Here is a 12826-nt window from a genome sequence, read left to right on the forward strand (position 1 = left end):
GATTGCCATGTGGGTACATAAAGGTTTTATGGACATTTAGAGCGAGAGCCTAAAGAAATAACCAGGAGTTTTAAGTTTGCTATTGTGGTTGTGCCATCACACAAGTTGCCTCACACTACTTTTTTTTATACCACAAAGAAAAGTAAATCAGTTTTGTACAATAGTCCAAAATCAATTGAAACAGGTTCATGATGTTTACAGAACACCTTCTGTGTCTGAGTCAGTATCTGTGTCATGTTTATCCAGTCAGCAGATTGCCTTCTGCAGAAACACCAAATGTGCAATATCTACCGATTTTTCCAAGTCCAAAATGCATTTTAGTATCACTTGTGCAAATGCTGAGAACAAGAACTGGTTGAAGTGGATGTGTTTTTGCAGCTGTCCTGCATGTGGGATGACATCAGGTGGCTGAGGCAGAACATGGCTGTGTCTGTGTCCTCATCCACAGCCCTCCAGGCCAGGCAGAAGATGCTTTCAGCAGCAGCACAGCTACAGGTGGGTCCCATGGCATATTTCTGTTAGCTCAGTGACTTTCTGATCTCCTAGGGACAGAGCTGCCAGCTGCCCCTGGGGCTGTTCTTTGGAGCAGTCCAGTGAAATGAGGCACTCTCCTGCCAAGGAGGAAGGAATTACATTAAAAGTAAAGAGTAGGAATAACAAAGGAAAGATACAATAGGAAGAAACAACAAAAGAAACAGATGAAGAAACAAACAGATATGAACCAGTAAATAATGACCAGGTAGAGAAGCCTGTGAGTTTGCAGATTGGGAGTTAAAAGTTATAATCTTAGTATTTGCTGCTCAAAAGCCTCTTATAGGTCTATTCATTATTAATTATTAATCTATTAATGAAGCATTTAAAGTCTGTTCTATTCCAATCTCTGCTAAAGATGCAACCTGAGTGGTACTGAACAGGTCACTTAAATCCTTCTGTGTCTCAGTTCACTACTTTTTATGCAAAGAGAAATTACACTTTCTCCAGCAGAACATTTCTACCTTTATTATAAAGCTTTGAAGTTGAGTTAAACTGGGTTTCACAACAACATGAAATCTCTAGATGGCAGGCAGATGCTTTCATTTAAATAGTTACTTCTTGGAGAAAATACATTTTCAAAAAGCTGTGTGCATGATTGTTACAGAAAAAGCATATCCAGGCCTCACTTTCTTCTACCTTTTGTTGAAGTTAGCAAAGCTGCTCAGAAAATGTGTGGTACCTTCCTGGCATTGTGCAGATCCTCCTTGCTGGGCACTGTGCTGGCCACACGTCACCCCACAGGCTGTGGCAGCACAAAAACCTGTTTGCAGCAGCTGGGAGAGCCACACACTCTGGCACATTGTTAAAATAAAAATGTGGGCTTTGTGTTACACCTTTTGGTGAGCATGCTGTGAGGAGAGCAGCCTTCATGGGCAACCACCTGTCTGATTTCCCCAAAGTGCCCCAAAATGTATCAGTGCCAGCCTGCTGCATTTATTGGAGGACCACCTGTGTTAAGCAGCAGCTGCTTTTCAGTGCTTTGAGCTGTGACCAGAGAAAGTTTTAACTGCATCTGCTGAATATTCCCCCAGTGGGGCTGGTTCAGCTCAGGTAGCACACATTTGGTTAGCTCAGGTCCATCCCCCTGTGCAGATCCCCTTTAACACAGAACTGCACTGGGACATGCCCAGCATTCCCAGTGCATCATGGTTTTATTTGCTACCAGAGATGCAAAGTGCAGAGCTTGAAACACCAAGACACAGCAAATGTGCCCATGTGGTGTATTGCCCTGCTGAGGTTTTGCCAAATTATTGCCCTAAATGTCTGTTCTGTTTGCTTGGTCCCTGAGGAACACAGGGATTGTCACCCAGCTGCCACCCTTTAACAGCGTGTGGCCCGGTGGGATCCACCAGTGGAAGGATCTCAATAAAGTTTATATGGTTGAATACTTTTTATTGAGGTGGTTAATAGACTGACTCCACAGAATTTAGGACAGAATGAAAAAGATCAGTGATGACACAGCTGCTCAGGGACTAGATCAGTAGATTCAGACAACAGGGACTGCAACTTTGCCTGTTGTTACCACCAGACAACTAAAGCAAACAAATCACAAGTGATGGGGCAAAAAGCTAAGCTAAACTTTTTCAGGGTATGAATCAGTCCCATACTGACATTAGTAGGTCCCCCATTCCCTGGGCTGGAATGTCATTCACAACATAGTGACAGTAAAGAACTGCTTGTTTCCATCTGGGCACATTTCACCTGCTGCAGTGATTAAGATGATAATTCGATTGCCAAGGACTATTGCCAGGATCTGCCCCAGCTGGAGACACAGGGATTAGCACAAAATGTATGCTCAAGACATCCAGAGTCAGTCAGAGAAGGAGACAAACCCCAAAAGGCAGAACAGTTTAAAAAGGCAGAGGAGAGGGGTGGTATAGACACCAACAGTCTGCCCTGCAAAGAGATGCACAAAGGTAAAATAAACAATTGATATCACCCAAACCCAGGCACTGTGCTGACTATTGAGAGTTTATAGACAATTTAAAAATATTAAAGTTGATAAGTAAATATTGCCTGCTAAGTGCAGATAATTAATTTCAGTATAATCTATCAGTTTACAATGTCATTAAGTTAATGTACAGCACCAAAGATACAATGTGCTTCACTGTGAATTCAAGTTTTCATTTCACACTACCCTTCTCCCTATCCAGCTTACTGTAGATCTCTTGAAAAATCACAAAGTAATGAGCATATTTTAAATGTTAGGCATTTTTCTTTAAGACATCTGGGAATCTCTTCAGTGGCTGGTCACTGGATTGAGTGTTTGCACCTATAAGCAGATGCCTTACTGTGTTAGGAAAGGGATTTTAACCAAAATATGTATTTTATGTGGAGTCTTTTAAAATTACTTTTCTTTAATCCTCACATATTTTCCTGGAGAGCTTTGCCTTGGTAGTTTTGTTCGTTTCTGCCTGTTTTGTCTAGCACATTCTTGGTATCTGAAGTAAAAGGGTTCATGTCTCCTCAAATCCTGTGCTTCACAAACACACTCCACAGTTTAGTTCCAGAATTATTTGCACTCAGCACACACATGAAGGTCTCTTGCTTTTGTTGCTGAAAATAATCTGAATAATTTTAGAACAGAGAACAGAGAATGGAGATTATAGTTAATGAACAAAGCAAAAAAATATTTAAAGTGTCTGTTTTGGGGAAAGAGGAAGAATTTTATATGTTCTCTGACATTTGCTTCTGGGAAGGAAGATAAGCACCCAGCTTGTTCAAATCAAGGGGATCACCAGCAGAACAATGAGTGCTTTCAAAAATTGCTTCCCTCATCTTTACATGACTGGGCAAAACAAGGAAATTTGCCCCAAATAAGTGAATTTCTTTGCAGTAAACAGGTGAATTAATTTGCCTTTTACAAAGGCATTGGGTTGTAAGAGTCTTCCTGAGGTTCTCCATGAAACATTGGAGTAAACACTACTGGACCAAGTGTATCAGAGGATCCACAGCTCAATCCACAAACACAACCTAAGGAAAACCATTTCCTTTTGCCACTAAATGATGTGGCTGTAAGGCAAGGGTGTGAGAAACACAGTGTGTCTCATTCTTAGTGAAGTCAATAGGACTGATGTCAATGTGCACAGTGAGCAAAGTTACACTTCAAACAATACTCTCCTGATATGTGATAAATAACTTCCATTTTATATTTGTTTTCTAGAATTTGCTGGGAACTCACAATTTAGGCAGAGTTTTTTACGAGCCAATTAAGGATCGACATGGCAATATGCTGATAGTTACTGTAAGAGAAGTGGAGAGTCTGTACTCATTTTTTAATGGCAAATGGATGCAGGTATCCAAACTACAAAGCCAGAGGAAATCCCTTTCAACTCCAGAGGAGCCAACAGCATTAGACATCTTGCTTATAACAATCCAGGTAGTGCTTTGCTTCTCTTAATGTGTGTTATTTGCTTTTGTAAAGCCTGTGCCAGAGCCCTGATTTTTGGAAGCATCTTGTAGAATTTTAGGCCTTAGTCCAGTGCCCAATAAAATTAATGGCAAGGTTCCCATTGAGAGCAAAGACTTATATTACTTCCAGTGGGTCTGGGATCAGATTCTTAATATGCAAAATATCCATGAGATTCTAAAGAAATTACTTCAAAGTCCTAGCAGAGAACAGTAGTTTCTATCGATTTCGGGAAACCAAGCTATGGAATTTTGTAGCAAGGGATATAAAATCCTTTAAAATTCTCTGGGATGTTCTTAAGCACCTATACAGACACTTAGAATTTCTACACTCCATAAGAATTTTCCATCCAACCTTGAAAACTAAATCTAGGTTTTAAACTTTACTGTTCTACTTAATAAACTTGTTCTGTGGGGTTCAGGGTTCCTTGGAGCCTGGTATAGCTGCAAAAGAATCCTTTACTGGCCATAACCCTCCTTTCATTTCTGCATCTCATGCTCCTTGACTTGCAATCAGAAAAATGCCAAGGTAAGGACTGATCTCAGAAGGTGCCTGGCACACTCAGCTCAGTTACCATCACTGAGAGCTGTGGGAGTTCAGTCCTTCAAGAATTATCTCTGAACTCACATTAAACAGAAACACTTCATGTTAAGATTAATACATGTTTTCTTTAGGTAACAGCAGCCAATCTCCCTAAAACTGTTGCACAGTTACCCAAAATCCAAGACAAATCATTGTCTTAGTCCCTTCTTTAACACTGTCCATGAGATGATGGTTGCTGTGGTTAATTTTTGAATTAGAGGCACTTTCTTGGGCACAGACTCTGCTTTTCATACCGGGAAGTGACAAGCAATCAAAATATATGTTACCAGGTTTTAGGCACGTTAAAAAATTTCCAAAAGACAATAAAACTTACCTGATCCATGCTAGATTTAATGTATTACAATGTGTTAAAGGTGCAGAAAATTGTCAATCTGGGCAAAAGTTTTATATTAGGAAAAGCAAAATACTGCCCTGATCAGATTTCCACAGAGATCCTAGTGGAAAAAATGTTCCCCTAATGGTTTACACATTCCTATCTAATGCCCACCCTTTCTTCTATTACTCGTTTAATCATTGAGTGGGTATTTTGTTCATGAAGTGCTTGTGAAAATGAGGGTCTAATTGCACTGGTCAGAGCCAAGCATAGCACTGGCAGATAATTTGATGGTTCCAAGAGTCAAGGCACAGGGCCAGGTGTCTTAATCCTCACCCACTGCAGAAGCACACATTTCTCAGGATGGATGGCAGCAGACATCATTTTTCAGGTAGTTTTGGAAAACTGCTATCCATAGCCCTAAAAATGTCTCCTGGCCTCAGCAAATTCACCATCAATAGTAATTTCTCCTAAGCTCTATTTGTTGATAAAGATATTTGTTCAGAAAACGCTGCCACTAATTCAGTTTTGCAAACTGCCAACCCCCATGCTGACAGAGATCTTCCTGTTGACAGCAGGTGATACAGAGCAGGATTTGGAGAGATGTGGGCTGGGATCTCCCTGGGGACAGTCCTGGCTGCTGCAGCCCCTCTCTCCCAACTCTTCCCCAGTGCTGCTCTGCTCCCTCTGTGTAGCCAAGGACCAAACCCGACCCAGGGAACTGCTCAGCTGAAAAACAACTGCTCCTTTTCCCAAGTTGTTTTTCAGAGGAATCAGTTCCCTGACCCGGCTCACCACTGAAATGATCAGAAGGGAGGCAGAGGTGGGGGTTATTCAAGCCAGTTTAAACACCACAGTTGCAGAAGATTGAAACCTCAGGTTGTCAGAGCCAATTCCTGCATGACATGGAGACCTTAGAGATCCTATGTATGGCTTTAAGTGAGAAGTTGTCCAAGTGCACCCAAGCTACCAGAGATTATTCATATGCTTACACATGTGCTTAAATACTTTTTGAATTGGGAACAACGGCTGTAGAAACATTTGTTGTTTTTTGCTCCCAAACTCTTCTGCTTATGTGGAAAAAAAGATGAGATTTTTATGTAGGACTGTTTCCCTTAAAACAGGACATACTTTCCTATCACAAACGAAGCCAGCAGCGCCTCCCTCCCGGCTTGTACCTGGGTTACCTGAAACTCTGCAGTTCTGTGGATCAGATCAAAGTTCTTGTGCTGCAGAAGCTGCCCAATGTCCTGTGTCACGTCAAAATCCGAGACAACAGCAACGTCTCCAAGTAAGTGAATATACACATATACCTGCACACACACACACAGAACAGTTGTTTTTATTTTATAACAATTAATGCCAAGGCACTTCTGCCACTGCAAAATTGTAGGTGGCAGCATGGTTTGGCTCTGGTGTGTGGCAGAAGGGTTTGGCTCCAGTGTGTGCTATCCCAGAGAGCAGTCCTGAGCTGAATAGGTGCACCTGAGTTTTCCCAGCAGGCTGAAGAGCTATTCAGAACACACAGAGAGGGGCCCATTGGTTTCTAAGGATGGTATTCCATGGGTATTCCAGTTCTGCACAGGGATAATGACCTGTTCAGATCATAGCCTGCAGCCCTGACTCAGCCTTCAGTGGATTCAGTGTCACCTTTTCCATGGATCTGCACTGACTATGGGGTGGTGGTGTGGATAATTTTTCTGTTTATTCTCTTGTGTGATACCTGTTTTTATCACCCTAAACCACAGCAAACACACAGCAATTGAAAACCATATTTATAAATGCAACCAGCCAGCAAACTGCTGTGCTCTGGGAAAGCCATTTTCCCCTTGTCCAGTGCTTCCCTTATCCATTGGCATCTCCATACACTGTTTGTACTGCCTGGTCCTTGCCTAGCGGGCAACACATTTTACTGACCTTTTTCTGGAGCTTTTTAATCCCATATCATTTCAGCAACCAGCTGAGAATTTTGCATGAGGAAAAAGGAACAGGATATTTACATAAACAAGGATATCCAGAATGTAGTAGTGAATACTAACAACAGTGTTGGAAGGAATACAAAGGCTAAGGCCTCAGAGTTTATAACAATCCCCAACTCTTGAAGTTTAAGATCAAATCTTTATTTAGGAACAGATTATACCACAACTATTACTTGTCTTGTAGTGGGGTTTCCTGTACATTATTTTTTTTAATGTTTGATGCTGGCTGCTATTCAAGACCGAATACTGGGCAGGGTGACTTAGGGATTGGATCCAGAACTGTGATTCCCATATTTATCAGGTTTCAAATAGAGACATGTGGAGGAAAGCAGGAAGTTCTTTGGCTGCAGTAAGAGGATAGTCCTTCACAGAGATCAAACTTCCTGCTAATTGTAGCAATTTCCAATGCATGTTTTTTAAAATATTGTGGTAGATAGGGAATGAAGAATATGAAAGAGAAAGGCTGAAGTGAGAAGCCTTACTGAAATATTTCAAAGGCAGTTGGACTTCCAGAGGAATGTTCAGCTTGATGTACATGTGCTAGAAAAATAAAACTTTTCAAAGGTCAATCAAGATTGCACAAGTTTAGAATGTTTTGGTATATGAGGATTAAATGATCAACAGATCCCAAATGCACATACACCGAATTCCTGCTTGTGCCTTGAACTGTTGTTATATTTCTAATTTTAACTTGACTCAACATACAGAGATGAGTGGGAATGGATCCAAACACTTTCTGGCTCAGAATCCATGGAAAGTATGGATCATACTTCAGACTGCCCTACTCAATTGTTCTTGTATGAGCTCCAGACGGCAGTGAAAGCTCTCCTCAAACAGATCAATCTACCTCTGCATCAGGTATTTGCCTTTGTGGGATTTATCACCTTTTTAAAACACCATTCTTAAGAATGCAACAAAAATCTACGAACTGTGTCACTGAAAAGCAGGGATTTAATGTCAGGGCTTCAAGAAAACCAAAGCAGAGAAGTTTTGTATTCCATTATTCTAAGGGGGAAGATCTTCTGTAAAACAGTTCTTGACCTGGACATGTGAACATTCAAGGATTAAGAGGCAAATTTCAACCACCTGCTTTCTTCATCTTTTAGCTTATTTGTGCAACTTCAGGCAGGTACAAATGAGCAATTTTGCATAAAAGTAATAGTTTTGAGCACCTTTACAAAGCTGACAAAGAAAAGAGGCATTTTTGCAGGCAAGCACAGCAAGTGACTGTTTTCTGGGAGGCTTTGAGTGGGGCTGTAGGAAAGGCCTGGTTAAGACACAACATTTTGCTGTTCTTTTGCACACAGATGAATGTACCCCTTCTAAAACACAAAGTCCCAGACCTCCAGATTGCTGTGGGTGAGGAGAGGTGTCTGGCTTCTGGCTTTACATTTAGATACAAGAAATACATATGTGAATAAATAAAGTCAGGGAGAATAATCTACGATGTGAAAGATCCATGAAAAAATAAGCTAAGAAGTTTGTTTCTTGTTTACATGAATTCCATTTTATTTTGGTCTGCAGGGGTAAAGAGGTCTTAAAGTAGAAGTAAATCATCTTTATATTCACTTCAAGGTCTGTTTGTGCAGCTAGAAAGATGTGGTCTTAAAATAAATTAATCTGGTTCTACATTTCTTGATTTTGAAAAGTTTAGGCTTTGCTTTTAAAAAGGAATCCATCAGTGCTTCACCTTCTAGCCCGGGAAGAGCCAAGTAAGACTCAAGTAAATCCAAAATTAAGACAGATGGTGTGCTGCCTTGTGGTCAGTCACTAATTCAATAGGGCTCTGTACAGGTCTCTATGTTACTGCATTTGCTTGGAGGTTATATCTTTTGTGCAACTTTTTTTTTTTTTTTTTTTTTTTTTTTTCTTTTAGACTTAGGGACTAAAATATTGAAATCACTGTGCAATGTGTTCCTGAAGCTGCAGCTCAGACAAGCATCTGAGCTCATCTATTGTGCCTGAGAGATAGGCATCAACATGACCTTGCAGTTAAATACAGATGCACCAAACTTTTATGTTAATGAATTGCATTTTTAATTCCACGGATTGATTTATTTATGTATTTTTATTATTTTTGTGGTAACCAGGAGCGGGGACAGTGGCACTGGGGCACAGCCAGGGCAGAAGGCAGTGCTACACACAGCAGCTCTGAGCAGCCTCAGGCCACTTCTGCCTGGGCCATTTTCTCTTGCTGCAGCACTTGTTAAACCTTTTCAGTGCTGTGTTGAGGGAGAGCTGCATATTTCTCTTAACCAACCCTAAATTGAATCTTAAAGGTTTTTAATTGAATCCATTTTCATGTTTTCACATAATTATGCAATCATAATCTTGAAAAGCACATGGCATGTGATCATTTTCTGCCTAATAAGAAACATAAATGTTGTTTTCAGGGGGGCTGTGCCTGTGTGTGTTGTTTTAATGTGGAACATTGCAGCTTTAAATCTTTATTTTATGTAGTGACATGAACCCACATTTAGCCACCACCACCCCCCTGCCCCAAATATTTACGTTTTATAAAAATTCCGAGCTTGATGTTGTGCAAATTTTCTTTAATGTTTTATATCATTTGGGGTGTTGTTTATATAAGTGCCATGTTGTAATTCTCTCCTATTCCTTCCCCCGCGCGTGTCCCTGTACAGGCTAAGCACTTCCGTCTGTACACACAGGAGGTGTTGGAACTGGGTCACAATGTCTCCTTTCTTCTCCTGCTCCCCGCCTCAGACGACGTCTGCACTGCCCCAGGACAGAATAATCCTTACACCCCACTCTCAGGATTTCTTAACCTCCCTCTTCAGATGTTTGAACTCGGTATAGTAGCTTGCTTCACCTAGAAATATTAACCCAGTCTCCTTATAATAAAATCACAAAGTTGTATCTGTTTTCCCCCTTGTCCCAGTGGAGAGTCAATAAATCACATGATGGCTTTGGCAACAACGCTCCCTATAACGGTGTACAAGTTACAGAGGGAGCAGGGTGGTTAAAGCAGTCACTGTAGCCATCGTTATTGAAATGCAAAGCAGAGAGCAAGGCCCACAGTTATCCACTATGTGTCTATAGGCTTCTTTGCAAGATGATGTTCTTTAAAACATAGAATCAAGAGAAATTACACATGACACAGCAGGACTGGAGTGTGACAGGAGATGCAAAAAAAACATCTCTCTGAGTTGCCACAAGGATAATCACTGGTTCTGTAATGGGGATTTATGCAGATCCAGATTGCAGATGGTCCTACTCAAGGTCTGACTCCTTCACAGCTTTGTGAAAGGTCTGAATAGACTTTCCCATGTGAGGGGCATCTTTTTCCCTTTGATACCTAAAAAAATGCAGGAGACTGTCCTATTGCTGTAGTGCAGCAAAAGCCTGTTGTGAAAAATGCCAAAGCACTGGAATTGAATTTTTCTTTGGAGAGAACATCTTATGCTGTAGGAGATTCAGCTCTCTTCTTCCACTGGATTGCTAACTGGGCAAGAATTCCCCAAAATAGAGTTTTCCAGCTGTTTCACAGAAGGCATAAGATGCTTTAGCTTCAAGGTCCTCTATTTCTCATTTCTTCTTCTTTGGTCCACAGAGAAAAGAAAAGGTTCCACATAAAAGGAGCTCATAAAGACTTAATAGTTCTTTTTAGAAAGAATATTAAAATGTGGGGGCTGCTGAGCCTTACACATCAGTCTGCTCTGTTTCCTTCTGGCCTGTAAAACTGGGGATCTTTCTTTCCTCTGCCTTGGAGGAGAGAGAAGGATATGAGCCAAAACTGATCAAGTCAGGAGCCACTGCAGGAAAGGCCTTGGTGACGACTGTGTCCCTAGTGATGTCCCTGTCAGGTGTTTATGTGACACCATTGCCTTCCTATCTCCTGTGTATCAGTGCCAAGTGCTGCTCAAATCACTTATGTAGGAGGTTAGATATCAATGGAGTGTCTTGCCTTGCCTGTGTTTCTGCAGTCACAACTCATCCATGACCTACCATCACCCAGCAACACAAATTTCATTTGGATCAGGCAGGAATACAGCACTGGATTTAGGCCACATCAGCCACAGCACTGTGGTGCCTGTGACAGCTCTGGGGGTTTCTGCTGCCTGTGGGAGGACAGATGCCAGCTGAGCTGCCATACAATTATGAGTGGAACAGCCACACATGCATGGTGTTTTCTGCCAAGGAAAAGTTACCCCTTCAAAGGAAAGCCAATGTAACTGAATGAGAAGAGTTAGCCCAGTGCTTTAGGTCACATGGGCGTGTCTGCAGTGCCCTAAAACCAGACTTTTATCTTCTGATGTGCCCTCCATGAAGCCTGTTGGCTTCTGAGTATGGACAAATCATTTCTTCTGGTGAGAGGGGCGTGCTGCCTTGCTATGCAAATTAATGTACAGAGCATATTAATTTCTGATGCAGTAATCTCCTCTCCAATAATAGAGGCTGTGCAGACTATTTGATTCTCATTAGGTGGGACACAGGCCAGGGGCAGGCTTGCCTCTCATTTCAGGGACACAGCCTGCATGGGATGGTGTGGCACCGGCAAACATGCAACAGAAGCATCTCCCAAAAGACATTCCTGGGGCAGTCCTCTCTGTCCAGCAATGCTGCTGCAGTGAGAAAGCAGTTCATGGTGGAGAAAACAGTATGGAAAGCTGAATTTTACTTCTGAGTATTTTTTTAAGTAAGCAATCCTCTGGCCAAAGGCGGATGACATTTCAATATGACTTATTATATATGTATCCCTGATGTTCTATAAAGTGACTATGATTCACATCTCAAATATTAGAAGCTTCCATTCCCCATTAGCTGGTGGCTACCAACTATATAATTGCATAACCACAAAAGACTACGTTGAAGTAACATTTGTTAAAGTAACATTAAAGGGTCTGACTTAAAACCACAAAGACTCAAAACTTCAGCACTGGAGCTGAAACCGCGGCTGTAATTCACTCAAGAGTCCACCACATATGGCATATGTACTGGAAGACCACACACTATTCATACTGGATCCCTGCAATATCTAGGCTTTGCTGAAACCAGAAGGTAGAATTCATTCTTTTACTCTTTTTTGAGAGATTTCTATGTTCAGATTAGACCTTTATTGTTAATGCTAAAAATGTTTCTGTGATTGGATCTCTTAGTTCAACAAATTCTCCTCAATTACTCTAACCATGTTGTTTGTAAGGGATAGGTAGACATGGGACACTGTTTCCATTTATTTTTTTTAATATTTGTGATGAGAATATATGCATTTTTCACCTGGGACACCCTGAAATGTCCTGCCCCAGTCCAGAAGAGCAGCAGCAGTGAATACAACTGGCACTCGCTGCTCTAACAAGATCATGCTGTTTGTTTGCATTTACTGCAGCACCAATGAATGGGGAAGTATTTCTGAGAACTTGGTCCCCCTCAGCAAGTTTCAGTGTGTCTGCACTGCCATTTGGAGAGGTAACAGCTCAGTTTTGCCTGAGCACTGGCAGGTTCTGGAATAGTGTAGCTTCAACACACCAGGTGAATTAACGTCTGCAAAGCTCCCTGGCACTGTAGCTGTTCTGTCTCCATTACCTCTGGTAAAGCTGCCATAGTTCTGTGCTGCTCCAAAGTCAAATTACACAAAGCAAGAGATCATGTTTGAACTGTGTTACCCTTCTGCAGGAGAGTTCAGAGGATGATGTGTGGTAACACCTAAAAGAGTTTGAATTGCTTCCCCCCAAACTGTGATATCACTGCAATGCTTTTCCTGCTGAGTCAACTACATTGAAGTTCCTGATTTAAGCCAGCTTAGCCCAAGAGAAAGTTATCAGCCTTCAAAATGATCCTTTCACTCTGAAATACTCAAAAAAAATATATATGAGTTCCATTTTCCAGCCATGTCACCACTTTCTTGCTAAAAGAAATGATGAGCTATAAAAGCCTCAGGAATAGCCTTTCTGATTAAAGCTGTCAAGGGCAAGATAGCCTCTGGAGCCGCATACTAAGGACCTGATTATCCCTTCACTTAGATATAATTAG

The 12826-nt window shown here is 41.4% G+C and overlaps 1 protein-coding gene across 5 annotated transcripts in view; it reads left to right on the forward strand.

Moving 5' to 3' along the window:
- ANKFN1 (ankyrin repeat and fibronectin type III domain containing 1) overlaps nt 1–12826 on the forward strand; it is a 125257-nt gene that overhangs the window by 98646 nt on the left and 13785 nt on the right. For all 5 annotated transcript variants that reach the window (XM_086857184.1, XM_086857185.1, XM_086857183.1 and 2 more), the window contains 5 exons: nt 379–495; nt 3698–3913; nt 5984–6150; nt 7546–7696; nt 9481–9649. In XM_086857184.1, coding sequence (XP_086713310.1) covers nt 379–495; nt 3698–3913; nt 5984–6150; nt 7546–7696; nt 9481–9649 — 820 coding nt within the window. The remainder of the gene's footprint in view (nt 1–378; nt 496–3697; nt 3914–5983; nt 6151–7545; nt 7697–9480; nt 9650–12826) is intronic.

This window comes from Cyanistes caeruleus, chromosome 19 (assembly GCF_971803275.1).
Source record: "Cyanistes caeruleus chromosome 19, bCyaCae1.hap1.1, whole genome shotgun sequence".
Classification (NCBI taxonomy): Eukaryota; Metazoa; Chordata; class Aves; order Passeriformes; family Paridae; genus Cyanistes; species Cyanistes caeruleus.